The 27,923-nt window shown below is 46.3% G+C and overlaps 2 protein-coding genes across 4 annotated transcripts; both read right to left on the reverse strand.

Moving 5' to 3' along the window:
* Window positions 1-4,611: 4,611 nt before the first annotated feature.
* Window positions 4,612-10,173, reverse strand: LOC144944130 (uncharacterized). The gene is made up of 2 exons (XM_078872209.1): window positions 9,392-10,173; window positions 4,612-6,308 (listed from the first exon to the last, which is right to left on the reverse strand). The coding sequence occupies exons 1-2, from the start codon at window positions 9,471-9,473 to the stop codon at window positions 5,557-5,559; spliced, it is 834 nt and encodes a 277-aa protein (XP_078728335.1). The 5' UTR covers window positions 9,474-10,173; the 3' UTR covers window positions 4,612-5,556.
* A 930-nt stretch (window positions 10,174-11,103) lies between these two features.
* On the reverse strand, window positions 11,104-27,882 carry RCE1 (Ras converting CAAX endopeptidase 1). Of its 3 annotated transcripts, none has more exons than XM_078871922.1 (8): window positions 27,668-27,882; window positions 25,050-25,152; window positions 21,235-21,318; window positions 19,025-19,103; window positions 18,231-18,396; window positions 17,023-17,094; window positions 15,615-15,677; window positions 11,104-14,502 (listed from the first exon to the last, which is right to left on the reverse strand). In XM_078871922.1, the coding sequence occupies exons 1-8, from the start codon at window positions 27,775-27,777 to the stop codon at window positions 14,136-14,138; spliced, it is 1,044 nt and encodes a 347-aa protein (XP_078728048.1). In that variant the 5' UTR covers window positions 27,778-27,882; the 3' UTR covers window positions 11,104-14,135. The 3 variants fall into 3 exon arrangements, with proteins under 3 accessions (XP_078728048.1, XP_078728050.1, XP_078728049.1); XM_078871924.1 differs by having other exon boundaries at window positions 14,178-14,546; window positions 18,231-18,398; XM_078871923.1 differs by having other exon boundaries at window positions 14,178-14,546; window positions 18,231-18,398; window positions 21,235-21,324.
* Window positions 27,883-27,923: the final 41 nt, after the last annotated feature.

Consider the following 27,923-nt stretch of genomic DNA (forward strand, 5'->3'; position numbering starts at 1 on the left):
ACCTGATGATCGACGCTTGTGTTGCGCCCGAAACGTCGTGATTAATTTTATTTTATACCTACGTGACTTTACCGAAATAACCAAAGAGTAAGAACATCGTTGTTGAAATTCCATTCCGTCGCCACTGTCCCAAAAATGAGCTGACGGAAGGGACAGATTACAATAATGAAGGTTTTAAATTTTTCCCTCCTATACAGCACGTATATATTTTGAATAAATAGAAATAAAATTTATGATAGTCGTAATCAATGGCAAGGAATGAAGCTGTTCCAAAGAGATGGAGCGACGAAAACAGTTCATGTTGCAGATCGATAATGTGCAGGTGGATTATTATCATCATCACTACATTCCATGATCGTGACGAGAGGTGGTGGCGGCGGCGGCTTGCAGATGTCATCATCCAGCAGTGGGTTGACCATGACTGATGATTAAGCAACGCTCCAGATCTTCACTAAAGCAGATCATCTGTTGGTGTTGGTGTTGTGTGTGTGGGGGGTGACTCGGTTCACGATTGCAAAAGAGGCATTGAATCTCGGTGTGAAGCGGGTTCACGGTTACGCAGATCAACGTTGCCCGCACGTGATGTTAAAAAAAAAGGAAATTCTGCTGTGACCCGTGCGACGTCACCGGCTCGAGAGAGAGAGGGCAACGCGAGCCCGTGCTCAAGAAGGGCTCGAGCAAGTGACTGCGTGTGCGACACCAGAACGTGGAATGCCAGATGTGTGCTGCGATTGCGAGATTGATTCTTAAAATAGCAAGCCGCCACCCACAGCTTTGTGCAACTGGTGAAATGAACGAATGACCGGAATGAATATTTCTCCGCGGACACGAACCGCTGTCACTGACGTTTCGTTCCACATTCCAGTGCGGTTTTTATTTCTTTTGTCGTTGCTGATCGTCAATGGCAGATAGGGAAACGATGACCGCATCAAAGAGGATGCGCAGTCATGGCGTGAGATCTTGGAAGCTCAGCAGGGGAATTTGAGCCTGGTTAGCGATTTGGATGGGAGATGATCGCCACCACCGCCGCCCTTTGATCGCTGTTTCGATTCGCGCTCACTTATCCAGGAACGCGTCTTGAGCGCGAAGCGAAGTCTGCCTGTATTGTGATTCAAGTGTATTTCGAGTACTCTTAGGTTTTTTCGGTAAAGTCACGTAGGTAAAAAAATAAAAATAAATAATAAAATGATAGAAATTATAATAGAAATAAAATAATAATTCACGACGTTTCGGGCGCAACACTAGCGTCCGTCATCAGGTGGGACAACCACAGCAAGAAACAATTGCTGAAGTGGGCGTTGGTTGTCCCACCTGATGACGGATGCTTGTGTTGCGCCCGAAACGTCGTGATTTATTATTTTATTTCTATTATTATTTATATAATTTTAGTATTTATTTATTTATTACCTACGTGACTTTACCGAAAAAACCTAAGAGTATGAATCCTTGCAGTCACGAAAGCTTCAAATCTAGAATGTATTTCGAGTGACCAGGTAAGAATGCAAGGCGACCCAGGATAAGTCCCATTTTCCAGGGTGACCTGGGGCATGAGTCCACCAGTAGGGGGTTGGGGGGGGCAGGAGGGGGACAATTGCTGCTGTGCATAATCCAAATTGATTAAATACTTTGCGGGTAAGTTTCGAATTTGACAAAATCAGGACCCTGACGCCGGCGGCAGGCCATGGCCTACTGTTTGCGTAGGACGCCAGAAGGGCTCCTTAACGTCCACCGCGAATGCTTCGATGCTGTCTGCCGGCCGAGTCGCCCTTGCAAGCAGACGGCGCGTATCGCCGTACGGTGAATGCACCCGCGTTAACATGACCGGGGCGGCCGCCTCGGGTTCAAGCCGTGAACCTCTGCAACGCGAGACGAACGCGCTGCACGGCGCTCGCCAACGCCACTCGATGGCCGAGACCGAACGAGCGATGTGTGGCGTGCGTTGAGAGATGTCGCGTGCCACGCGCTCTGCACGTCACACACACACGCACACGTGTCACGCGCGTGTGTCACGTGTGATGGTGTCATCGCTTCCGGAAGAGACGTTTTGAATCTTAATTTGGAGCTTTCGTGACTGCAGGAATTACTCTGGTTCTTTCGGTAAAGTCACGTATAAAGATAAATTAATAAATTAAATACTAGCATACGACGTTTCGATCGCAACACAAGCAATCATCATCAGGAATAAATGAAATAGAAACACAAATCTAGTATACTTAGAAATGGAATGTAGTACAACAGAAAGTCGGATAACATAACAGTCAATTTACCTGCTGAGCTTCCAACCAGGTAGGGTGTTGACTGTTATGTTATCCGACTCTCTGTTGTATTACATTCCATTTCTAAGTATACTAGATTTGTGTTTCTATTTCATTTATACCTGATGATGATTGCTTGTTGCAATCGAAACGTCGTATGCTAGTATTTAACTTATTATTTTATCTTTATACGTGACTTTACCGAAAGAACCAACGAGAGACGTTTTGGTTTATTTGTTGTCTATGAAGAGTGTCCGTTCGTGATTGGTCTCTGCGCCGAACGGCCAAATTGCTTACCTTATCCCCGTGCCGTGAAAATTCCTCGCATGCACCTCGACTCATAGGCCAGGAATTTAGTAAGTTTGCTTCAGTAAGGCTGAAACTAAGAATAATACTGATATCAATTTACGCAGTATAAACTCAAGTTGTGCTCTTTCCATTAATTGGTTTAAATATGATTTTAATAATTCCCCCCTTAACTGTATCCCAATGTCTCCGTCACTGTCACATCATAACACGAAGTATCCAATCGGATCTGTCACAGAGCAATGCGACCGTCCGTGTTAGAGAAGGGCCCCACGAAAGAAGATGTCACAGAGCTACCTATGAGATTGTACTGGTAGGAACCTCCTGGTTACACCAGCCCACAGGGGATTATTGTGTCCGTCAGTCGTGCAGGGAGGGTCTGGGTGGGGAGGGAGGGGCTGGGTGGGCAGTGGAGGGTGAGGAGGGGGGGCTGGGTGGGGAGGGTGGGGAGGGTGGGGCTGGGTGGGGGGTGGGAGGGGTGGGGCTGGGTGGGGAGGGGCTGGTCACCCCGTGGTGCCCTTATAAAACTCAACGTTTAACCTACTCACGCCGGCTTGTGCCCGCCCTCACAGTCGGGCATATTTGCGGAATACACCACGCCGCCGTTGACCCTGGCCATTGACCGAGTAACCCAACGTTCCTACCAGCTCCCTCCGCAGGAATGTGTTTTAAAGTGATTTCTGGTCCACACAGGAGAGGACACCAATCTGTTGCTATTGTTGCATTCTTTATTTAACCAGGAAATGAAATACACCTATTGAGACACATATGGCACAATTTTCTGGGCACTCTTTGCGTAGGAGAGTAATGTGTATCGTATGACAGTTAAACTCGTCCTCTGATTCCCACAGCTGAGAATGTATCCGAATTAAAGTGCAATACTTAAATGCACTGTGATGGCTTCTCGTGCGTAATCGGTGACTGGGCTGAGCCCATTCAACTCGCAACGTCTGAGAACGAAATCTACTTACAAGCAGCTGCCTGGATTCGAACCCAAAATCTCGGTGTTACCAGTTCAGCTGGTGCTGCGTCACTTCTGAATACATAATTTCTGTCATCATCAGTACTGTATTCTTCTTCTTGACTCAAGGGTGGTCGGTATCGCCAGGAACCCAGCCACCTGAGTTCGATTCCTGCCGCTGATGGCTAATGTCAGTGGCGGGCGCGATCTGACCCGGTCCCGGGCCCTCTTGCCTTCTTCAGCTGGCCCACCTGCCTTCTGGCCTTCTGGCCGGTGTAGGTGAAATATGGTGAAAAACAACCGCCACGACTTGACACCGCATGCGTGGCGGCCTCCACCCAGCAGTTCCCAGACAAAAGGGATGTTTACACTATGAGACATCTCCTTTACCAGTGGAAAATTATAGTAATAGGTTATTATTTGGTTCTTTCGGTTAAGTCACGTCTAAAGATAAAATAATAAATTAAATTAAATAATAGAATACGACGTTTCGATTGCAACACAAGCAATCATCATCAGGTATAATGAAATAGCGACATAAAATCTAACCAGAAAACTATAGACAGACATATTAGCAGACAGATATCACCAAGATACATAGCGGGAGCAACACAGGTAACAGAGAGGGGTGATCGTCTCTGTGGGGTGGCCTTAAATAGACAGAGGGGGGGAGGGCGGAGGCAGAGAGAAGGAAGGGGGGTTAGAGAAAAAAATTAGCATATATGCTAAATTAGCATATAAAATTGTGGACCAATCAACTTCAAGGACATTGCATATCATTATCATTATCAGAGTTGTTTCTTTTTGTTTTAATTTGACTGCTTGTGTTGTGGTTATTGCAAACATGATGCCTTGTATAAATGTGTCAGTTTTGTTCCAGTTGATAGGGTAAAAACCTATTACTATAAAAGGGATGTTATTTATGATGATGATGGTTATTATCGGAAGCACGGCCAATGCCATTTCATTGGCTTCACCGTGAGTGTGAAACAAAAAAAAACCGACACACGTGGTTGCATTGCATAACTATTTATTAACGAAGGGGTTACAAAACGCACCCACGCTGCTCCCCCCCCCCCCCACATGAGAATAAAACAGAGACAGAACGAGACGACGGTAAGCCAGTGAGTCGATACTTGGATATGTTTGTGTTGGTGTACGTAGGTGGTTGTACGCTCTCCGAATCACTGTGTACGTGACGTAATTGAATCTTGTAACAGAATTGAAAATGTTAAACAAAAGCGAGTAGTTTTATATTACGAGCTATGTAAACAGCCAGTGCAACCGGACCAGATGAGAGATTTATATTAAGTTTTCCTAATCGAAAAATGTAGTTATTTTTCAATGTTGCAAATTCAATCAAATATAATCATTATTAATAATAATAATAAGAATGTAGGCCGTTTGTCAAGCCACTGATGAATAAAGGCCTCCTTCCCACACAATGTCTATCGTGGGTTTCGTGTGTTTACTATACTTCACCGCACTGCTCAGTGTGGGTTGGTGAATGCACCAGATATGGGAGCATAGAATCACGATACAACAGTGGATCTTGCTGCACGGCCCTCTACTGCCTGCAACATCGCCCCATGGCAGGGAGGAGTAACGAGGTCAGGGAGGGGGTTGGCAAGACCGATTCAGATATCACTCGCCAATGAGGTTAGTCAAGGCCAGGAATCAAAATCAGATCAATTGGTTCATAACTCAGTGGGTTAACCATTGAGCCACTTGCACCGTGCCCCAGTAGCTGACCCTGGTTTCCTCCAATCTGTAAAATATCCGTAAAATTACTGGCCAAACTCATTGATGCTTTCCTAAATAATTGGCATCATTATTATAATTAATAATAATAATCATTGACTGCATCATTTATTTAAAATGCTTAACATTTGGACAGTCGGTGGGTCATGAAAGCTTGTCCTTGCCAAATCTTGGACATTATCTGATGAATGTTCTACCTGACCGTGGGCGGCTGCACTGCTGGGTGGATGGCTTCACGTATCTACTGGCCCCAAAAAGGTCCCCCTCACTACCCTAAGCTGGAATGGGATGCATGTGGTCTCCTGGCCCTCCTTTGTCACTGATCGGGTTCTTAGGCTTCTCCTGCTTGGGCCCTTCCTGCTTAGGCCCTCCCTGATTGTCAGGACGTGGTGACACCGAATCGGGTCCAGCACCGCGGATTGGGCTGCGCCGGAAGCGGAGATTCATATTCGGCATACGTGGGAAATTTGGGTCAAGCGGCATCATTGGGATATTAGGCAAATGGATTGGAATCTGTGGCGGCGAGAATAACGGAAACCCTCGCACGGGCAGTTGCTGGACGGGCATCGGGGACCCACCGCCCCGAGTGCAACGCTGGAGATGGGCGGAGATGAAGGCCCACATGGCGGGAGGAGGGCAGGGCAGGCTGCCCGTCTGGAGCAGCTGCGACATAGCGGCCGCGTGGTGCTGCAGCATGGCATTGAGGTCGAGGTTCTGGACTCCTTGGCCCAGATTCATCTGGATGGGCATCGGGGGCCCACCACCCTGAGCGCAACGCTGGAGATGGGCAGAGGCGAAGTCCCACATGGCGGGAGGAGGGCAGGGCAGTTTGCCCGTCTGGAGTAGCTGCGACATAGCAGCCGCGTGGTGCTGCAGCATGGCATTGAGGTCGAGGAACTGGCCTCCTTGGCCCAGATTCATCATCTGGTGGAACGCGTCCATGGCCTGTTGTCCGTTGGCCGGGGGTTGCTGCTGATGCGGTGCTGCTGGCGGCGTGCTGCCGGACGGCACGCTGCCGGGAATCGCTGTGGGAGGACAAGCAGTACGGTAGTTATTTCGTGCCGAGTTGAGCTAGAGGAGGATCAGAACCAGGTGTATGTTGCACGCACGCACATACACGCGCACGCACGCACGCACGCACACCCGCGAGCACGGGGGCACCAAATGTTGTTAACCGCAAAGTTGTATTTGTACAGAGGGCATCAATCTCGCGTTGATGAAAATATTTCTTGTCTCACACCGACTGAATTTGATCATTTTACGGCAGATTTTCGGCAGAATAAAATAAATGATACACCTGTCGCAATAAGACACTGGATGTCAAAAGCAGTCCAATATTTTCATGTAATAGAGCAATGCAGCTGAAAGTATACACTCCCAGAAGGCAGTGTCACACGGATGGGATGTATATAAAGTAACTACTTAACGTTTCATGTGGATGGACAGGTATTTATTTTGTCACTCGTGGCAGGTTCAAGGGCAGCAATGCAAGACCACGTAGGGCACAATGTCGCCTGAGTTGGAATTCTCCAAATTCCTGTGATCTTCACAACCAAACACAAACTTTTCGTTATACTGCGTTGGAAGTGGTGTATAATCACACATAACATAAACTCAACACAGTGGTCAATTACACTGCCCGAATAAGAAGACAAAATACAATAGGTGACGTTTTGGGCCACGGCCCTTCTTCATAAATATAGATACATATGTATATATATTTCAATCAATGCAATTGATGTTGTCTTCTTGGTTCTTTCGGTAAAGTCACGTAGAAGGGAAATAATAAAATAATAATAAATAAAACATAATAAAATAATGTAAAATAATGTTAGATTTGTTATTCTTTTATTACTTCCCTTCTACGTGACTTTACCGAAAGAACCAAGAAGATGAATCCCTGCAGTCACGAAAGCTGTGAATCGAAATTTAATTGATATTGTTCAAACATCCCAATGCTTCAAAAAATTGCTGGCTAATTACTCAAGTGGGATTACACGAAGCGGCATCGCCCCCGACTGCGAAAGAGACTCGATGGGGCTTTCCTGGGTAAACAAGTGGAGTCACAACAAAAAAAAGTAGTAACAGCAGCTGGTGGCCATCGTCATCGTCCGTGATGGTGGGAAGTCGGCACGTGTTCACCCGAAACTATGACGGAGAGGGATTATTCGCGGACACGTGAATCGAAACTACGGACGTTAAGGCCATCAACCATTACTACACCGGGAAAAGTCGGTGGGAACTGTCAGCTTATGACGGCAATCGTTGCCGTGAAATTCCCACCAAAGAATTCTGAGGTTTCACGGTTCGATTCTCAGCGGCCGCCCTCATTAATATGAGCGCCATGGCGGCGAGATGTTGTCTGCCTCGCCTGGTACGCCGCTAGTCGTGAGTTCGTTCCTGACCCTGACGCCTGTATATTTGCATTTGCATGTTTTGCCCGTGGTGGCGTGGATTTTTCTCCGGGTCCTCCAATTTTGTTCTATTCCACGTTTAGAAACACGTGTTTTGAGTATTTGACCAATCTAGATTTCCACATGATGATAGGGCATTTCGTTGAGCTATCATTTGGCACCAGGTCGCTTCTGAAAAAGAGCTATACAGCTAAGTGGACATTACCTGATAATATAAAACATTGTTTAAACATCGATTTAAAGCTTTCATGACTGCAGGGATTCATCTTCTTGGTTCTTTCGGTAAAGTCACGTAGAAGGGAAGTAATAAAATAATAAAAATAAAACATAATAAAATAATTATTATATTATTATATTATTTTATTATTTTTATTTGTATTATTTTATTACTAAATAATTATAATAAAATAATTATTATATTATTATATTATTTTATTATGTTTAGTTTTTATTATTTTATTACTTCCCTTCTACGTGACTTTACCGAAAGAACCAAGAAGATTGTTTACACACTGCGGAAGTATTAACCATAAAATATACGACACGTCGCCTACTTCGCAAGTGGGCGTTACATGTCGCGTGACGTCACAACAGGCCGGATTCATGGTCAAAATCAGAAAAAATAAACCCGCAAAATTGCGTTTCCCTGCTGCGAAAAACATGGCAAGGCCCTCCTGAAACAGAGTCATGAGAAAACACGCGTACTAACCAGCATGGCAATTCGCAGTCAATTACACTGAGCGAGCGACTGCGTCACCACGACCCACACCTGTACAAAGTCAGACTCCCTGTCAAGCCGAAACATCGTTTATGGACAAGTGCTATGAGCGAGCAACGATCAAAGTCGGCACGGCACTCGAGCAGCGGTGGTGTGTTGCCAGCACCATGCCTGGCCGCCTTTGTCTCCCAAAATACCGATATTTACACTTCCGTACGAAGTACTCATTTGAGGCCGAGTCGACCTATGGGAGGCCCAGGGCCGGTTAAGATTATCGTCACTGGCGTTGGTGTCACGCTGCAAGAAGCGCTGCAACCACCACTCCCCAACAACAACGCCATTCGCCACTAAGTGGCGGTGACATCAACACGGCGCCTGTGCCAGGATATGTGCACGTTAAGGTCACGTGAAGTGTCGAACGCCCGCCGGCAGGAGGTCACGGGACAGTTCAAGTTAATTTATTAGGTATAGCCCTGTGAGCCATTCGGCTCTTGAATCGGGTGCAACCGCAACAAAAAAAAAACATGAACAAAAAACATATTAAAGTGAATATGTGACTGAGTGCAAATAGAAAATCCAAGAAAAGACAGCAAAATATTGCAGAAAAAACACCGTACACCAACGCTGTGTGCAAACATCCCAGTGGGATGCAAGTCAAACAACCAACAACAACCACAAGACAACTTAGATTAAGGCCATCAGTCTAACTCTGTACTACAACAAACAAACATGGCTAAACCAATACACTTTTAGAAATCACCAAAATAAAGCCATGAAAGCAATGAGACCCAGTAGGTGCCACGGGTCGCCTGACCGAGATGACTGGCCGATGCACCACTTGTGCCCCCTAACTGTGCCAACTTGCTGCGCTTTACCCACCCGGCGCTCCGTTCGTTGTCGTGAGCGTCGCTCCTCTGCCCTCCGGACACGCGCACACACACACACGCGTGGATTAAATTGCGTTAGAGTGGATCACCTTGTGGAGGAGGTCCCTGAGCCGTCGCCAGGACCACCGCACACAGAGCCATCAGCAGGCTCCTGGTGTGAGCGACCATCATGATCGGTCGAGCCGTTAAGGCTGCCGGAGAGGAAGAAAAAAAAGCAGTCGGTCGGATTGCTCCTAGGCAAGGTCGCACTGACACCTCGGGCTCGGAAGGCGATGATGCTCAACCACGAGCTCGAAGCTCCTGCATTTATTCGCTTCGCGCCGCAACCCGATACTCGTCGACACTTGAGACGAAAGTTCACCGTCTCCTGGCAGGCTTTTCTCTCTTCTTTGTGGCCGACGGTGATTTATTGGGGGAGGGGTGTTATTCTGATCGCCTTTTGTTTCTCTTTGTCGCTGCACCCGTTTTTTTTTGTTAACTCGCCTTGCGATGTGGGGTTTTGTGCGATGGAAAGGAGAGTGCGACTTTTTGTTGTTGTTGTCGCCGTTGAAAGGGCTCCGCTAACGGTCACGCAGCGTTCCAATGGCGGTGTCGCTCTCCCGCGCTGTTTGTACGCGCACTGCTTTGTGTTTCACGTTTTGGCATTCACTCGTGTAAGATTACACGTGTCGCATTGTGGCCGCGTGAGTTGGCCGGGTTTCTTTTTGTATTGTTCTTGTTGCGCCCTGCTTTGGCAAGGGACAATTGGCCCCCGGAGTTCACGAAATGGGGGGCCCTAATCTCAGCGATACGCGTGCGACGGCACGCCACGGTGCAGTTCTTCGGGAACTGGTGGTTTTTGCACATCGTGTAAGGCTGTTTTTGTTGAAACCAATGGAGGCCCCGAACAGAAATTACTTTGGCCACCCCCTCCCGCCCCCCTTGCCCACTTCAATGAGATGACAAGATATAATCAACTCACCGCAAATGCTGATGCCATCAGGGAATGCCACTTGGAGGAACTCCCGCAGACAGGACTCCTAATATTCGCGGCCATATATCACCGGCGACCTCCATTCGTCATTTTACCCATAATGTACGGATAAGAGGTGTACAATTGCAGATAACCCCGCGAATAATGGGACCCACGATATGGGTTCGTCCAATCTCACCGCGGATAATGTTTTTCTCCTGTACTGCCTATTCTCCGAACGCGACTCCCAGTGGCATCCATCGGTTTCTGAACCTGGAGGAGCACCTGCGGCGTGGAAATTGTTGAGAGCAGTGGTTTCCAAAACTCTCCGGACCGTGGATCACTGGACCGCCATGCACCCATAAAAAACTTTTCAAGATGAAAACTACAGTACTGTACTTTAAAAAACTGCTGTGAAATGTTTATTAAAATGCCATAAAAACGATAAACTTGCTTTTGTATTGGCTAGTTGTGAAATAGGCAGTAAAAATATTTTGTTTCGTGAAAAAAACTGCTGCACCTGCATTGATTATTTTGGCCATTTCCTTGCGGCCCACCGGGAGGTACACGGACCGCAGGTTGGGAATTACCGGAGGTGGAGAAAAATGAAAATCTTCAAGAACGATAGGCAAAATGCACAATAAGGGTGACCATTCTGAAAAATCATGCATGTATTTTGTACTGAATGTGTTCGGCTGAAAACTTTGCGTACTGCCCTCATTGAAAGTGGCATTCCACCAAGGCCTGCGATGGAGGTGGAATATACATTTTAGGACAGCCTTTTACTTTTTGCTGTTTATTTAGCAGAGGAACATTTTTTTCAAAGTTTTCAACTTACAACAGCTCACAAGCACACGATGGCCCACTCTTGTCAACAATGTCACAGGGTCCTTATTCAAGTGAATTTTACAACAGGCAATTTCACTTTTGATTCAAAGCGACAGCCTGAAGAAATATCAGGTGACGATTACATGTAACGCACTTCATTTAAAAAAATATTAAGCACGTATTGTCGTGGCCAAGTGGGCCCTGAGACACAGAATGGTCCAAACATCATTTTTTAATATTTTAAAATATATATTAATCTGAGTATTTGGTTTGAAGCATCTTTTATAAGAACCAACGCATTTAGAAACAACTGCATTTATTTGTGCCATGAGACAGTTCTATAAAGGCTCAATACAGTATTACAAAATATTCAATATCCCAAAAGGTTATGCATCGAACTTACGTACCAGCAGAGAAAGCCTGTCAGTATTATAATACAAATTAGTAGCTCTAATATATATACGCATTTCCCTTTGTTACCCCACACACATCAAAAATATACACGCGCGATAGAATGTGGCATGTTGGGTGTAGCATGAATAAACTAGGGGTGTAAGGATACACTTATTACTTGAGTAATATCGATTTTATGTTGCATTGTATGGTATAGGGGTCACATGACTCCTGCAGCCACTAGAGGCCACACATTCACCGTAATCTTTAAAAAAATAATGTCGACTCGAATGGCAACCCCTACATCCTGAATTCATGAAATCGTCGTGGGGATGGATGAATCGATACACCTATAGTGCATACATTCGCATTACGTACATGTGTGCACTTTCCCCAACAGCCGACGCAGGCTATACAGGGGATCTTTGTATATATGTAGACTGTATCACAAATGGTGTACCGACTGTCATTGACGCTTGTGTTGCATTAAGCTATTATGGGTACTCGTATCGTCTGGTTGTATGTTGACCAAATGAAATCATGCCTCCAAACTCCAAAAACCCAAAACGGCAACGAATTTGTGAACAATTGTGATTGGTTAATTGGTGGGATGTCGGGGTGGGGGATTGAGCGAATGGGGTACGTGTCAAGATAAGTTGAAATTGCAGGGCAGTCAAAACATGTCACATGAATGCACAGAACACAAGAACACAAGAACCGAGTCTGTATAGAAATCTGCAGACGCACCGACACAGGAGAGTCGGTGCAATGGTGAAATGCCCTGAGTTATGAACCCATCAACCTGAGTTTGATTCCCAGCCATAGCTCACGGTAGTGGCGAGTGGTATTTTAACTGAACCTGGGCACCCCCCTTCACCAACCCACACTGACCAGCATGATGAAGTATCGTCAAACACCACCCATGACTTTAAGGTATGGGGAGACCTTCATCCAATTGGGCTGCTGTGATATTGGTGAGCTGTAGGGGAGTCTGGTGCTTCTGCAAATTTACACAAGCCCTTTCAAATCGTCCGACGGACGTTAACTCTGAGCGCATTTTAAGACTGGGCGGCATCGCAATGCGAGTTTAATTAACCGATAAGCGCTTTCCAACGGCAAACAGGTTTAACGCCATGACTGCAGACCCCGTCCAAAAGCCACCATCACCAGATGTCCTCTCGTAATAGCCATGGCAATAACAACAAAAAACAAATCACCAAGATAACAGTTACCCCCTACAAAACAAATTGTCACAATCGACGATACGTTTTGCAAAACGCCTCCATGGTGGAAGTTTTGATTGCTGCCGCCAAAATAATTTACTGAACGAAAACAGGCATGGGAATCACATTCGTTAAATGCCATTGCTACGCTTATTTAATTATTCGTGATAAAAGGGAGGTGGGGGTGGGTGCGCTGGCACAACGCTTAGCAGGCTGCGCTATGAAGCCGGTCATCCGAGTTTGACTTCTGGTCACGGCTAACATCGGTGGCGTGTGCAATATCTGAACCCATCCCTGTTGCCCCCTTTCACAACTCCCATAACCGACGAGGGTATGGAGAGGCCTTCATCCAGCGGTGGAATGGCATAAGGGCTGAAAACTATGATGGGAAATATATCAGAAGTGACCTTTGAATGAAAACTCCATCATTGGGTCCAGTAAGGTCACGAATTATGGGAGTACCGTCAAGCCCCACTTTGCGTGCACAAGCAGTGGCACCCTTCAAGGCCCTGAGACACTTGGGAAATTTTAAGGGCAACCGTTACCCACAACTGTCAACTGCAATAGTTGCCACAAAAAATGTTCCCTTGTAAGAAAAATGTATCTCCCAAACCTTACGATCGCAAAACATTAACAAATTTGTGCGCGAAAGGATCAATTGTTTTTGGGTGCATGCAGCTTGTACTGAGAACGAAGAAGACAAAAAATATAACAACAGATGGTACAAACAGGACCGTAGCGACAGAACAGAGCAGGGACAATATGAATGAGGCAGTTATGAGACAGAACAGACGAAACGGTAAAGCAAATAAGGACAGCACGGATAAAACAGACAGTACAAAAGCATCAGTACAGAATTACAAGACGGTACAAACGAGATAGAGGTTGAAACTGTACAGTAGAGGTGAGATGCCAAAATATAAAAAAATCGATTCCTCAGGAGATTATCAAGTAGACTACTTTTGGGATAATGCAAAATAAGTAGGAAAAGTCTCAATAATGTTCCAAAGCATGTCGCTGGATGGGAGGTGATGGGTGGGGCTCATGACACCATCAGTGTGTCAGCCGCATCATGTTGGGCGTAGCTTGTTGGGGGTTTTCTACCTTCAGGAGGGAAAATGTCAAAAGGGGCCTGAGAAATCGATCACAAAAAAATCGTCGATTTGAAATTTTTAGATAATGATTAATTAATGTAATTACCCGATCGTCGCAGCTCTACTGTACAGACAAACAAATGAGGCAGCCGATAAAAATGAACGAATACAAAACGAAACCATACAGGTAGCGCAAAACAAGACACACTAAATTTCGATTTAAAGCTTTCGTGACTGCAGGGATTCATCCTCTTGGTTCTTTCGGTAAAGTCTTGCGTTGTGGCCGAAACGTCGTGAGAATTATTTTATTATGTTTTGTTTTTATTATTTTATTATTTCCATTCTACGTGACTTTACCGAAAGAACCAAGAAGAAGACACACTAAAACACAAACGCGGCAGTACAAGCGAACGAGTACAAATGAAACGGTATACGCAGCGCAAAACACGAGACAACCGCCGACTCGAATCAGATGGCGGCGAACTCCACGAACCGCGGAGGAAGGCGAGTCGCAAAACGCACCGCGCGCGTCTCTACCGCCCGACGGTCGCACTCGCGCCGAGCAGCCCGAACGCGTTGTCGGCGTAGAACGCGGGCTGCGTGATCGGGTGCAGCAGCAGCAGGAAGAGCACGAGACCCGACACGTAGCAGCCTGCGATGGCGGAGCGCCGCGGGTGCTCAAGCGCGGCTGCCACCGGCGGGAAACCCATCTGGTTACAGAACGAGTGGCAGAGTACAGGGCCCACCAGGTGGCCTGCGTGCAGTCGGCGGTGTTGGTGGGGAGGGGGTGGGGGGCGGATTGGACAGACGACGGGAGAGTCGTTAGAGAGGGTGATGAGAGGTTGGTCAGGGGCAAGACGAGGTGAGCGTTGGGCTTACGATTTCGAATGCACCCCCAAAGCTGGCCTGGGTCTCTCCGAGGTCATCCCTTAGCCGAAAACAAATACCGTATTCTCCAGGTAAAGAAGCAGTCTGGAAAGTAGGACGATTCCCCAAGGCTGTGCCAATAAAGTTATAAAACTGCGGTCACACACTAAATATACAAAGAGACGCACACAGCTAGCAGATTATAAGACCCACCGTAAATGTTTTGCTTGAAAATTCCGGGGAGGGAAGTCATGTCTCACAAATCAGAGAATTAGATAATTGGTACAGCACATTTGCCCCGATGCTGGCGAGACAAGGGTGCGCGTGCGAGTGTGCACGGTGCTCATCAAATCGTCGCTACGTGTTCCCTGGCAGACAACAAAAAGACGCTTGCTAACAATCACTGCCCAGCCTGGAAAACCGAATAGGGTATCGTGTTATCTTTGTGTCCACAAAAGAGGGCATGTGCGTGCGTGTGTATAGAGAAGCTTAGCGATTCTCATGGTGCCCTTGCGTCATCGCTACAACAACAAAATGCACGTTATCAAACCTATTTTGGCTTCACCAACCACAGCAAGGGAACATTACATCACATTTTGCAGTATGTGCTAACTGGGTGAACAAAAAGTGTTCAATATTAAATAATATAAATATATTGTGGGCAGAGCAGTGACTTGGTGGTTAGCACACTGTGCTAAGAACCCGGAGACTTGAGTTATATTCCCGGCCACAGCTAACATCGGAAGCAACTCGGCGTTGGAAGGCCTTCATCCAGCAGCGGATTGATATGGGGCTCTGTAAATGACTGTCCTTAATATTAATATTATATCGAGATCGGGCATCAACAGTTGGCAGTCAGCAAAGCACAGCATTAACGACGGCGCATCAGCAATCTGATACTCAACCGCGTGCGGCCGGGAGGTTAGGATTATCCGCAACACCTGATATGACTGACCTGTCCTCATGAAGAGAAAGGCCGTGTAGGCACCAAACACCGACGTATAGGAGAACTGGAACGCTGCGACAATAGAGGGGTAAAGGGCCGGACACATACACACGTGGGCTAGGATAGGCAATAGTATTAAAAAAAACATGAACAACACAAAATCAATTATGTCCCGCACACAAAGTTACGCTTGGCCAATTAGCGACGGCTTGGGTGAGCTTGTGGCGCTTCTTTTGTTTGCATGTGAATGCGTCGCATTGCTCTCTGAGGTTCGGCTGAGGTTGCCCATGTGAACGCGTGGGCCCGAGGTGACCCTACGACTCAGCTCACGCCCATATTGAGCAATCGGCCAAGTTATTGGAACATCGTGACGATGGTCACGCAGCGGCGCACGTGGTCCTCAGTCAACGATGACTGCTATTGTGTTGGAGCATCACCTCGGCACTCGCCATGGTGACGTGAAATTTCCACCACTGGCTCGGCGCCAGTTGCAATGGTACTGAATGCAATCCAAGGTTCACAAGGGCAAATTAAAAAAGATACTTTAAACATACAGAAATACCGAGTTGGACATAAACAGCATACAAACTAGGCATAGAACTTATTTTTGTGTTGAGTTGTCCTTCCCCTCAACCCCGGTTTGCACGGTTGGCTATGTACAGGGCGAAATAAGTTTAACACACATACATAAATGGTTCATTGATTAAAACAGATTTTTGCAGAAGTGTGGACTCAATCTGTCCCTTGAGTATTTGATAGGGTGTTCCCCCCCCTTGCACATCCAGGTGCTCCTCCGGTTTCCTGCCACATGTCTAAATACCCATTACTTGGTTGAAAACATCTCAACATACAGGGGACCGCAGAGCTTTGGTAAATTGATTGTGCCAGTTCACCGCGTGGCTGCTGCTTTTTCCCCATTCGTCTGTGGTTCCTCACTCTGAGTCGTGCTCTCTCTTCAGGAGGGAGCGAATATGAAGCGTATCAAGAGTTGAAATTATCATTTATTGAGTCACTGACCTGAGGCAAGTGGGGAGCAGCCAATAATGAAATCGGCGTGCATGCACATATATGTACGTTGAACCTGTTTCACACCGTACGTAGCCAACCGTGCTAATCGGAGGTGCGGGGGAAGCGCAACAGACTAAACACAAAAATCAGTTCTAAAGAAATGCGTGTTAAATCTAGTTTATTTAAAAGTGCATAGACCCAGTGGCTTCCTAATATCGGAAGGAAGAGCGTTCCAGAAGGCCGCAGAAGTGCACCTGAAAGCGCAGCGCGATGCAGTGACCGTTTGTCAGCACAGTTAATCCGCAACCCGAATAATCACCCACGGATAATTATCGAGTGTTACCTGGAGCGTAACAAATCTACAATAATTAAAGCCCAGGGGTGGCTGGCAGACTCTGCTGTCGGTTACCTGCGGACAGAAGGATCATCTCCACGCTGCCCTGCTTGAACTTGAGCTGCTCGATGACGTGGTGAAAGTGAGCTGGAAGCCAGCAGACACGTGACACACGTCGAGCAAGCGAGCGTACTCCTTTAGGCGACAAGAATCTGTGTGGCTGAGCTCGAGGCAACATAAAGTTCGTTCAAGAGTAATTGCGCACTTTGGGATTCATCCCATCACCGTGCTGTCTGGTCAAAGCCGTCCCTGAGGGCACGGCGAACAGGGGCGACTGCCCCGGGCGCCGCTCTTTTGGGGGGCCTCACGCTTCGACATCAGTGTCAAGATGTAATACTTCCGGTTTAGTTTGAAGGCATCGGGGGGGCTCCCGCACCCCCCTCAGGACGGCCCTGATTCTGGTTTATGTTTTACCAATTCAAACAAGTGATCATGCACAACAGAATATATCACGATGATAATAATAATATTCATGATAATCTAAAGCATTTGGTCAAAACACTGCTGGATGGAGGTCTCCCCACGCGATATTGGTCATGAAGGTTGTTTGACCATACTTCACCACACTGGTCAATGCGGGTTTGTGAAGGGCGAAGGGTGCCCAACACTGGGTCAGGTATCACTCGTGGGTGGTAAATCAACCTCAGGTTCCCCGGTTCGTAGCGCAATGCGCAAACCACTATGCTACCTTTTATGCCACTTTCATTTTTCCACATTCAACCACCATCCAAAACACATTCACCGATTCTTGCACAAAATACATTAACTCATATATCGGCTAAAAGCCATTCAACTTTCAGGGCAGTCTCCGCCATCCACCAAAAAAATGCTGGATGTCCCACAATAAACAGCCCACAAAATGTGAGTTTAGCGCACGCTGTGAGGTCAATATGAGCCAAATCCATTTGGCAAGTGCTGGCTTACAGGAAACTCAGTTACTGATGGGTTCACCGACTGATCAGCAGGCTGACTGACTGACCAATTAAATGACAGAATGATTGCTGGACAGACTGATCACTTTACTGACAGGCTGTCCAATTGAATCATGAATTGCTGACGATCCAACTTCTCAAATGACCGACTGACTGACCGACCGCCTGACCAGCTGAATGGTTGGCAGGCTGACTGACTGAAGAAAGTAACTGATCGATCACCTGACCAACTGATCCAACAACCAACTGACTGCTCGAACAACCGCCTGACCGACTTGAGTCGGGACGTACCGACGCCGAAGAAGAGGGGACAGGCGAACACGGCCATGGTGGGGCCTGTGCAGGGCACCAGCAGGGGCAGCATGCACGCTCGGAACACCAGCTCCTCCGTGAGCGGCGCCACCACGTGGTTGCGCACCCACCAGATGTCGGAGACGCACAGCGCCCAGAACCGCGGCTCTAGCCCAAGAGAAGAGATTGGTAGTTAGTCATAAGCAGGGGCAGAGCCTGCTGAGGCTACGTAGCTCTTGTTCAGGGGAGAGCTGGGTTACAAAAAGCAAAAAGAACAAGCAAGGCAATTAATTATTGGGCCCGAACAAAAAGGAGCATATAGATGGTGTGCACCATAGATGATGGGCTTCCTGTGCACTACATATTGTCTGTTCATTATACACGTGACCTTCATCCAAAGCGTGCATGGTTTTTCTAGGTGAACTCCATTTCATCACAGTTCATGGCATAATAAAATGTCAATGGTCATATGAAGAAGATTGTACCACTGAAGTTTGGCCTGATGATTGGTAAACATGTGTCATGTGCAATCGTGACTATCAATTCAAATTAAGACCAACATCGTGTGTATTGTGTGTCCCACTTGATGTAGAGAGGTCGGTTTAATCGAACTATCGTTCTTTATGTCACATGGGATGCGTTTCGCAATCATCAGGAATGTGTAGCGTGCACAGACTTAATTTGTATTTGATTGAAGACTGGTAACCGTGGAGTGAAGGAGCGTGGTGGGTCGTGAGAACTGGATTATGGGAAACCCTGTGTTCTATGTTTTGCACTGTGAGCGGGGGCCTTACCAATCAACACTTTCACTCCAGAGACAAAGTCCCAGGGACAGTCAAGGGTCAGCTGAACGATGGGACCCAAGAATAGAACCTGCATCACAGAAACACGTGTTGCTTTTCTACTCTGTAAATGAAATGAATAGGTGGTGGAAGTCCTGGAATTTTTGTTTTTTTAGAAACAATCAAGGAGACGAGGTCAGGTCACGTGCAGGGAACTGCAATAATTCAGACACGTGGTGACTAGCTGTAAAAGATGTTGATGGAAGGAACATTCCAAGGTGCGTGGAGATAGGGAGACCAGGATCTGCCTGGACGTCAAACATATAACACTGGATGGGATGCAAAGCTGTCTCTGCGTTATTCCCAGCGCGCTATTGGCATCATGTGACAATGAATCCATTCAGAAACCTCGCAGAGCAGCAGCACAGTTTCGTGTGCCTGAAAACGGCTGCCCAAGCAATTTTCAGGAAACTATTTCTTAAAAATCCTCCAAGTGACCTTTTTATCTTTACACACGAGGGGAGTACAGTTTCCCACACACTCTACGAATAAGACTGTTTGTCACTCGAGTTATTTTCATTCTTAGAGCTGGAATTAAGGCATATTAAGTGGAAAAAAAATCGAATTTTAATAATGACAGAACCTGGCTGAGCAGATTTGTACCCAGTCTTGCCCAAAACAATGAGCCACCCAGCCACCTCATGGTTAGGTATTTGTTAATAAAAGTAAAATATAAATGCCAATGCAGTTTTATAATAGGCAGTTTTTAAAACCACAATTGGTCCGAGTGTTTCCAGTTGGAAACGCATCGCAAACGTCACCAAACAACACCCCACAAACAGCCATGAGCCATTTCATCACACAGACGTAAATCCTGCTGACTAAACCGCTGCGGCAACGAGCAAAACAAAACAGAGAGCTCTTCTTTAACCCGGGGGGGTCTTGATGTTCCCTACAGTGCTGTTTGGTGCTCACTTTATTAAGGCGGTGGAGGTGTTTGCCCTTTACATTTTCTCCAGTGTTTTTAACAAAGACTCAGAAGGCTGTGGACAAACCCTCATACCTGGCGGCGGATTAAGTTGGTCACACGGGATGAAAGCAACGCTCGCAAAGTACACCTCGCCAAAGAGGCGAGGTTAAAATTACTGGCGTCCGTGGATTCATGGCGACGGGACGGACGTGCAGTAACAGCGTTTTTTTGGAAACCAAGCACGAGGCCCAAACAAAAGGGGGCTCCCCGACTCAACTTTAAACCGAGGTTTGTTATGTGCCAGGGTCGTGGTAAATCGAACACCGCCTCTTAGAGAGTGATTGACTAACATTAACATACACACAAAACAGGACTACGCTGGTATAAGAACGACTTTCGAGTAGCATATTTTTGCTAAAAATGTATTAATACATCTTTTTATTTGAAATATTTTATGTTGAGACCTTCAATGACACTTTCATCAGTTGATAACTGGACGGAGTGGTGGCACAGTGGTTCGCACACCGATTCATGAATCCAGTCACATGAGTTTGATTCTTGCCACAGCCAATCTCAATGGTGAGTGATATCCGAGCTGGTGTCCTGGGTACGCCCCACTTCACCGACCAGCACTGATGCAAGTGGTGGATTGCAATCGAACAACGCCCTTGACAGACATAGCGCGGAGAGGCTTTCATCTAGAAGTGGATTCACAAATGGCTGTAAATGGTAAATAAATTAACGATGTGCACCAGCAGAGATTACAGTGTGCTAACAGAGCATCCACACATCGTTATTTTCGGAATTGCATATTCCTCTCTAATCCAGGAGAGGGCACCCTTTTTGGCTTTCAAATAACAACGAAAAAGATAACGCGCGAGCCCGCCGAGCTTAAAGAGGCCCTTGGAGTGACATAAGCGAGTGAGCGCGGTAAAGTTAGAAACGGAGTGTTGTCAGCTCAAAAAATACTGCCCTCTAGTACCCGATAAGTGCGGTTAAGACGCTTGTGGTGACAGACAAATAAAGTTTGCGGCGGCGAAGATTTAAATCGGTAGGTGTCGTGTGGTCGCGGGCTGTATGAAATTAAGACATGGGCCAAATACAGCCCCTGGGGCCAAAGGTTCACCCCACCCCTGCTTTAAGCGAAAGACTTGTGGCCCCGATTTTTACAAGGCGCTTCGCAGATACCCGTGCCGTGGCAAACACGCGCGCGCTGTAGCAATGCCAAACTGGGACGTCGTAGCCGACTTACCGCGGTGAGCAGGAGCGGCAGAACGATGGCAGGGAGCAGCCCACGGGTGTGAATACCCATCGTCTCCAGCAGGGAGCCCCATGACTGATCCTCATGACACACAAACGAGACGCACCGTCAGTTAGTCACACATCCCTCCTTCGTGCGATTACAGATAAACTTTTGATTATCCGTGTTGTGGATTAACTGTGCTTGCCAAAACAATATTTACTTGCACACTGGTTTCATTATTTGGGGATTCTTCAATCTCCAGGGTCAGTGACCCAATGCTTAAGTGAACGCAAACATCAACAAACAATTGCGTGGCTTTAGCCATTCAATAAAAGCTTGAAAGTGTTAAATATTTCCTCATGTGCGCCGATTTACTGAACAATAATTATGTTTTATAGCCTCATTTAAATGTTTTGCATTGCCCACATTGCTGTGTTATCCCTACACAATCATTCCGGGCCATCGAGTGTTGACTGTTACCAACTGCTGCATTACTCGCGGGCGCATATTTCTCAGCGCTCGTTCCTTCGTGCGATCAGCTCCGCTTTGCAAGGACTTTCTCTTTAAAATGTGTAACAATATCATCGTATGTCGAGTATCCTCACGTCCCATGCGTTTCCGATATTAGTATAGCCCAAGTAATCCCCAAAAAAACAGAGGCTCCTTTAATAGGCTGGCTTGCCACCTTGCTTTATGTTTTATCCCAATATCATTCCCATCAAACTTTCCACATCATGCCGGTTACATGGAAATGCGCCTTTAGACTAATTAAAAGCTTCAAGCAAGACAATTCACCCCAATGAACTAAAAAAAAACTGTTCAGGAGAAAGGTATTATGACCACGTTAGCCATTTAAGGTAAACACAAGCAAATGCGGATTTGTATGTGCATATGTGCAGCCCTTTCTACAACCCATCGCTGGATGGATGATGGCCTCCCCATGACATGTGGGTTGTGGGGGTTTTATTTAACCCCACCACACTGGGCAGTGCAGATTGGTGAGGGTGGGGAGCATAGATGAAGAAGCATAGAACAATTTAAAGCTTTCGTGACTGCAGGGATTCATCTTCTTGGTTCTTTCGGTAAAGTCACGTAGAATGGAAATAATAAAATAATAAAAATAAAACATTATAAAATAATTCTCACGACGTTTCGGCCACAACGCAAGCAGCTGTCCTCAGGTGGAGAACAGGTCTGTCTTCTCGACAGACCTGTTCTCCACCTGACAGACCTGTTCTCCACCTGAGGACGGCTGCTTGCGTTGTGGCCGAAACGTCGTGAGAATTATTTTATTATGTTTTATTTTTATTATTTTATTATTTCCATTCTACGTAACTTTACCGAAAGAACCAAGAAGAAGCATAGAACAATTTAGTTTTCTGCTCTGCCCTCTGCTGACCACAACAAAGCACTAATACAGTACACAAGCCTCTAAACTAATGCGCCTTTAAGCATGCTTATTACTTACGCATGATTCAATTTAAGAATAGATTTAATTTTTAACAATTTTGCTTATGCTGCTTTTCGTAAGTTTACTGTCGTTTGTATCGGAGTATTGTTAGCTCCATTAATCAAATAACAACAAATTATTTCCGTAAACAATTGACAATTATTATACGCACAATTCAATAAAGTATCAAGAACAAGGGAATCGATTGTAATTGCTGCATCGTTACAACCCTAAAACGAATCGATTCATTAACTTGCAAGACATCCGACTGCTTGCATTCTAACACAGTATAAGGCTCATCTTCTTGGTTCTTTCGGTGAAGTCACGTAGAAGGAAAATAATAAAATAATGAAAATAAAACATAATAAAATAATTCTCACGACGTTTCGGCCACAACGCAAGCAGCCGTCTTCAGGTGGAGAACAGGTCTGTCGAGAAGACAGAGACTCTGCAGAGACTCTGCCTTCTCGACGTGACTTTACCGAAAGAACCAAGAAGACAGTATAAGGCGTTAACCTGTTATTGGAAGGCAAATTATATACAAAGTTTGACAAGTCGGTGTGTTAAATCACCTTGCTTGGTTGGACACAGCAGGAATGAGGCTCTACCATACACCAAAATGTTATAAAAAGCACAGACCTTTGAATAAAAATAAGACAATACATTTTTGTCGACAGCTAAAAGTGGATTCTGCGGTGCGATAGCGCCACATGATGGTGGCCCACAGGATCCATCAGAGCGAGCCGCATCAAGCAAAAAGCCAACGCGCACGCATAAGCTTTGCCAAGAATTGGGCACACTAATACTACTGTTATGCGTAATGATACAACAATAAATAATAACTAGCTTATGAATACGAAGCATATAATTAGCTTCATAACCAATGTACTTACGAACTCTGGATCACTGCAAATTGCCTAAGTCACAGCAGATAGGGTGTCAGTGCCAAAGTCTTCAACAGCCAAACTAAAGTAACTTATCGAAGGAGCTAAGAGTAGTGGGAGAAAGGTCTCAAGCCATTCTGTGAGGCTCCATTGTTTTACATTTAAAAAAACATTTATGTGCTTCCCTCTTTTCATATTTAATAAAGCATAATGCAAAGACAATGGTTTTGTATTACTACGAAATCTCAAACAGCATTTTAAACACGGTACGTGACATAATACATCAGTAGAAAATGTTCCACGGTGATTCATTGAACATCAAGCTTGAAGCATTTCCTTGACAATGACATATCCTGCCATATTAAATATATGAACTTGTAATACCAGTGCAGCTTTCCAAGTTTAAATTATTTATCAATAAAAACAAGGAATGACGATCATACGCATACATGGGCTCTGTAAGGCTTTCCCACGTGCATTTGTACTCGAGTTATACAATTAGCAATAATAACAGCAGCACTTGCACCAAGTCATCAGCAAGTAGTACGTGCATAGGCTGCGATGAGACAAGAAGGCTTGGATAGTGGCACTGGCAAGGAGGGCATGGTCAATGATTTGATCAACGTGGCTGAATTTCAATAAGGAAAGCTCCTAATAATCTTTGGTTTTTCGGTAAAGTCACGTAGGTAAAAAATCGAATTAAATAAATGAAAACAACTAAATTAAATCACGACCTACGTGACTTTATCGAAAAAACCAAAGAGTATGAATCCTTGCTGTCACGAAAGCTTCAAATCTAGAAATTAAAACTCCTAATAGCCACACAACTTTACGCTCAACTTACATTCACATTGGATCATCTCAGAGTTAGTACCCACTCATTAGAGGGACAAAGCTAATGCACTAATGCATATGCATACAGACACACACACAATAACACCATCTTAATTTGAATCAGCACTCTCTCGGTCAAGTGGAATGTGTTCACTAAACATGATCGTGCGCGCAGCACGTAACGACTTGTATTTGAACAAATAAAATATTTCTTGCGATACTGTATTGCCAGTGGTGCACGAGCACAAATAACACAAACTCAACACATTATTTAATAACACTGCCCTAAAAGGAGGAAAAAAATGCAATGTGACATTTTTGGCAGTGGCCCTTCTTCATGGCAGGACCGTTGCCTGGATTGTCCCCATTTATACAATTATTTAATCCTTCGTTAAAATAAAAAAAAGGTGACATTACGAGCAGTGGCCCCCTATTCATAACAGGGCCATTTCCTTAAATTTCCCCAATGTTATATATATAGTTTCCTTTTAAGGTAGTGTTATAGACAAATGTGTTGAGTTTTTGTGTTTGAACGGATGGTTGGTAGACAACACAGGCTGGCAGTCGGGGCCACATTGGTGGGTCACGTGCAGTGGAGCGTGACATTCGCCGTTTGAATGCGTCGAACACCACGGTCGTGGCGCTTTGGGAGTCACCTGGTTCTCCTGGTCGGCCGACCAGAGCCACAGGTAGAAGGGGGCGAGCGCTGACACCACGAGCACGCTGGTGAAGCGCCGCTTGATGACATCGGGGTGGTCTCTGTGGCAACACAACAACACTGTCACCTGTTAACGTATTCTCTGGATTATTAGTTGCTCCAGAGAGTAATATGCCCTCTAAAACGTATTCCCACTTTCAATACATTTATACAAAGCACGTAGCAATTACTGTAATAATGAAGTGATGAAATTAACTCTTGTGCAGGTGCTAGGTGGATTATTACATCGATGGACTGCGCGACATGGCGAAATCTCGGGGCGGCTGTCATGAAGCAATGGATTGATCATGGCTGCTGAGGATGAACGATTCATCTTGGAGTGGTGGCGCAGTGTTCGACTCCTGGCCACGGCTAACACCAGTGGCGAGGGATATCTAAAGCTGTCCTCGGTCCCTTCCCTTCACCAACGCACACTGATCAGCGTGGCAAAGTTTGGTCAAACAACCCCCAATAACCGACACCCCCTTCATCCAGCAGTGAAGTGACAAACGGATACTAATTATAATCTACTAGCTTTACTACCCGGCTTCGCCCGGGAAATGGAGTCACCACGCCCGGCCGCCTTTGTCTCCCCAGTGGCGATGTTCACACACCACAGCAGTTACTCGTTTGAGGCTGAGTCGACCTGGGGGAGGCCCAGGAGCGGTTAAAATAATGGTGGCCGTGAGCGGGAATTGAACTCGGGTCGCCGGGTTCGTAGCGCAGCGCGCTAACCACTACACTACAATGCGTTACGTTTATACATGTGCGGGTCACGTGACAGATTTGACGTCACCGCTCACTTGCCGTGCAAAAAAATATATGCATTATTGAGCCCCCCCCCCCCCCCAAAAAGTGTATTTTTATCATTCTTGCATGGTGTACAGTCTGGAAAGTACCCACATGGCAAATTTCAAGTTTGTTGCATGTCGGGAAGTACGCTAAACATTTTGAACAAACACACATAATCACAACTTTGCCTTTAATATATGGAGATAAGGCATTTTATGAAACTGGTGACAGGAATCAGGCGAGAGATCAAGAGATAAGGAAGCAACCAGGAAGCCAGGAAATATACAACACCTGGGGCACGAGAGGGGAGGGGGGTGGCGAGGAAGGAATCAGGGAAATACTAATTCAGTGACTGACCAGGAACCAGGAAAAAGGGAGCAGCAGGGGAACGAAATAAAAAAAGAGCAGGGAGAAAGGGGGAGAAAGAGACCAAGGACCAGGAAGAAAGCTTAATTTAAACTGGTATGGGTTGGTGACTCGGAAATAAAAACCAGGACACCACAGTGTATTTCTTGCTATGGCTGTGGTTATTCATCACGTGCCAACAACTCCGGCACACCTTGCTACCTGGGGCACATTCTGTGATAAATTAAGCCCTGACCAAAGAGTGAAAGCAACCATAAAAGGCGACATAAGGCAGTACAGATCAGAAGGAGCCTGCCAGCTTACCTAGAGAGAGAATAATTCCAGCAGGAACCAGAACAGATGCGAAGGGGAACGAGTGACCACAAGAAACCAGAGAAAGTAGGGGGAAAAGGGGCCCAAAAAGAGATCGGCATGGACTAGGCACCATAAGGCAAAATGAACAGAACACCCGCTATAAAAGACAAACGGAGAGAATCATTGAACAATGGCACAGAAAGGAAAAAAGCCTGAACCAATTATCAATGCCCCCCCACTGCCTACAACTAATGAGGTTGCTTAATTTCTCATTGAGAAATTGTTGGCAATCTGCAGTGTCCACAACCCACAGAGCGAGGTATTTGCTGCTCCATGGGTGTGGAGTGCCGGGTGATGAAATCATCTCCAAGTTTGACGACTAAGGCGACTGGGTCAGACCCGGCTAAAGTTAATCGCAGGGCATTATCCTTCTTCTCAGCTGGTCACTCAAGAGCAAGCAAGGGACACGTTGTTGACGGTGGTGCACTCAAAGCCGAGTCAAAAAGTTAAATGACAACCCCCCAACACACGCAAGGTTCTCGGTCCGGGTTGCCACCTTTTCCCTCCCACTGCAGACTAAAAAAAGAAACCGGGAATCTTTTCCGAGGTCTGTCAACAACAACAAAAACGTGCAATGAACAGCACTGGCATTGAGTTCAACGCAGCATCGTAACAATGACAGATCTCGATTGCAAATTTGGGTTTTCATAATCGGTGACCAGTTCCCAAAGTCGAGAAGCAGAAATGAATGCGTCGAGTGACACGTGGCGGCCTAAGTTCACCGCGTGGTGCTAAAACAACAACATTCCCCTCCTTATCCTCAGTTAAGACGTAAACATTGCGTTTCTACTGCTACACATTTGTCTACGTGTGTTTCAAAGCTATAACCGCACGTTTTGTTCATTCGGTTACCGGTACGCAACAACAACAAAAAGCCAGCCCCACGATTTCAACAACCCCGGTTAGTTACTGGACAAGTCCGACTACTACCACCACCACCACGCCGAATTCTATCAATTCCCGGAATGTCCCGGCCAAACCCGGGCGAGGTGGTAACCCAAAGCAGCGGCCCACGGCAGGTCTTGCGACCACCACCATCAGCCACCACCCCCCCCCCCGACTCGCCTGGGCATCTCATGCCGCCACACGTAGAGGCTGCCCACGTAGAGGCAGGCGAGCAGCAGGCAGGCGGGCACGGACTGCGCGCAGCTCAGCTGCTCGAACCTCAGAGCCATTTAACGACAGTGTTGGAACTCGGCGGCATCCGGCATCGTTCTCTCTCCGCACACACCACGCACAGTCCACAACACACGCGGCCGCCCTCTTGCTACGGGACTCGCGCGCGCGGAGACCCCTCATCCAATATGGCGGGTAGGAGGGG

The sequence above is a fragment of the Lampetra fluviatilis genome, chromosome 33 (genome assembly GCF_964198595.1).
Source record: "Lampetra fluviatilis chromosome 33, kcLamFluv1.1, whole genome shotgun sequence".
NCBI classification, from domain to species: Eukaryota; Metazoa; Chordata; class Hyperoartia; order Petromyzontiformes; family Petromyzontidae; genus Lampetra; species Lampetra fluviatilis.

Coding starts and splice junctions, on each gene's coding strand:
- LOC144944130 (XM_078872209.1), bottom strand. CDS start 9,473: ATGATGGTCGCTCACACCAGGAGCCTGCTGATGGCTCTGTGTGCGGTG. Junction 6,309..9,391: donor TCAGGGACCTCCTCCACAAG/GTGATCCACTCT, acceptor GTCCTCCCACAG/CGATTCCCGGCAGCGTGCCG.
- RCE1 (XM_078871922.1), bottom strand. CDS start 27,777: ATGGCTCTGAGGTTCGAGCAGCTGAGCTGCGCGCAGTCCGTGCCCGCC. Junction 19,104..21,234: donor TGCCGCTCCTGCTCACCGCG/GTAAGTCGGCTA, acceptor TCTGTGATGCAG/GTTCTATTCTTGGGTCCCAT. Junction 18,397..19,024: donor TGGAGTGAAAGTGTTGATTG/GTAAGGCCCCCG, acceptor CTTGGGCTAGAG/CCGCGGTTCTGGGCGCTGTG.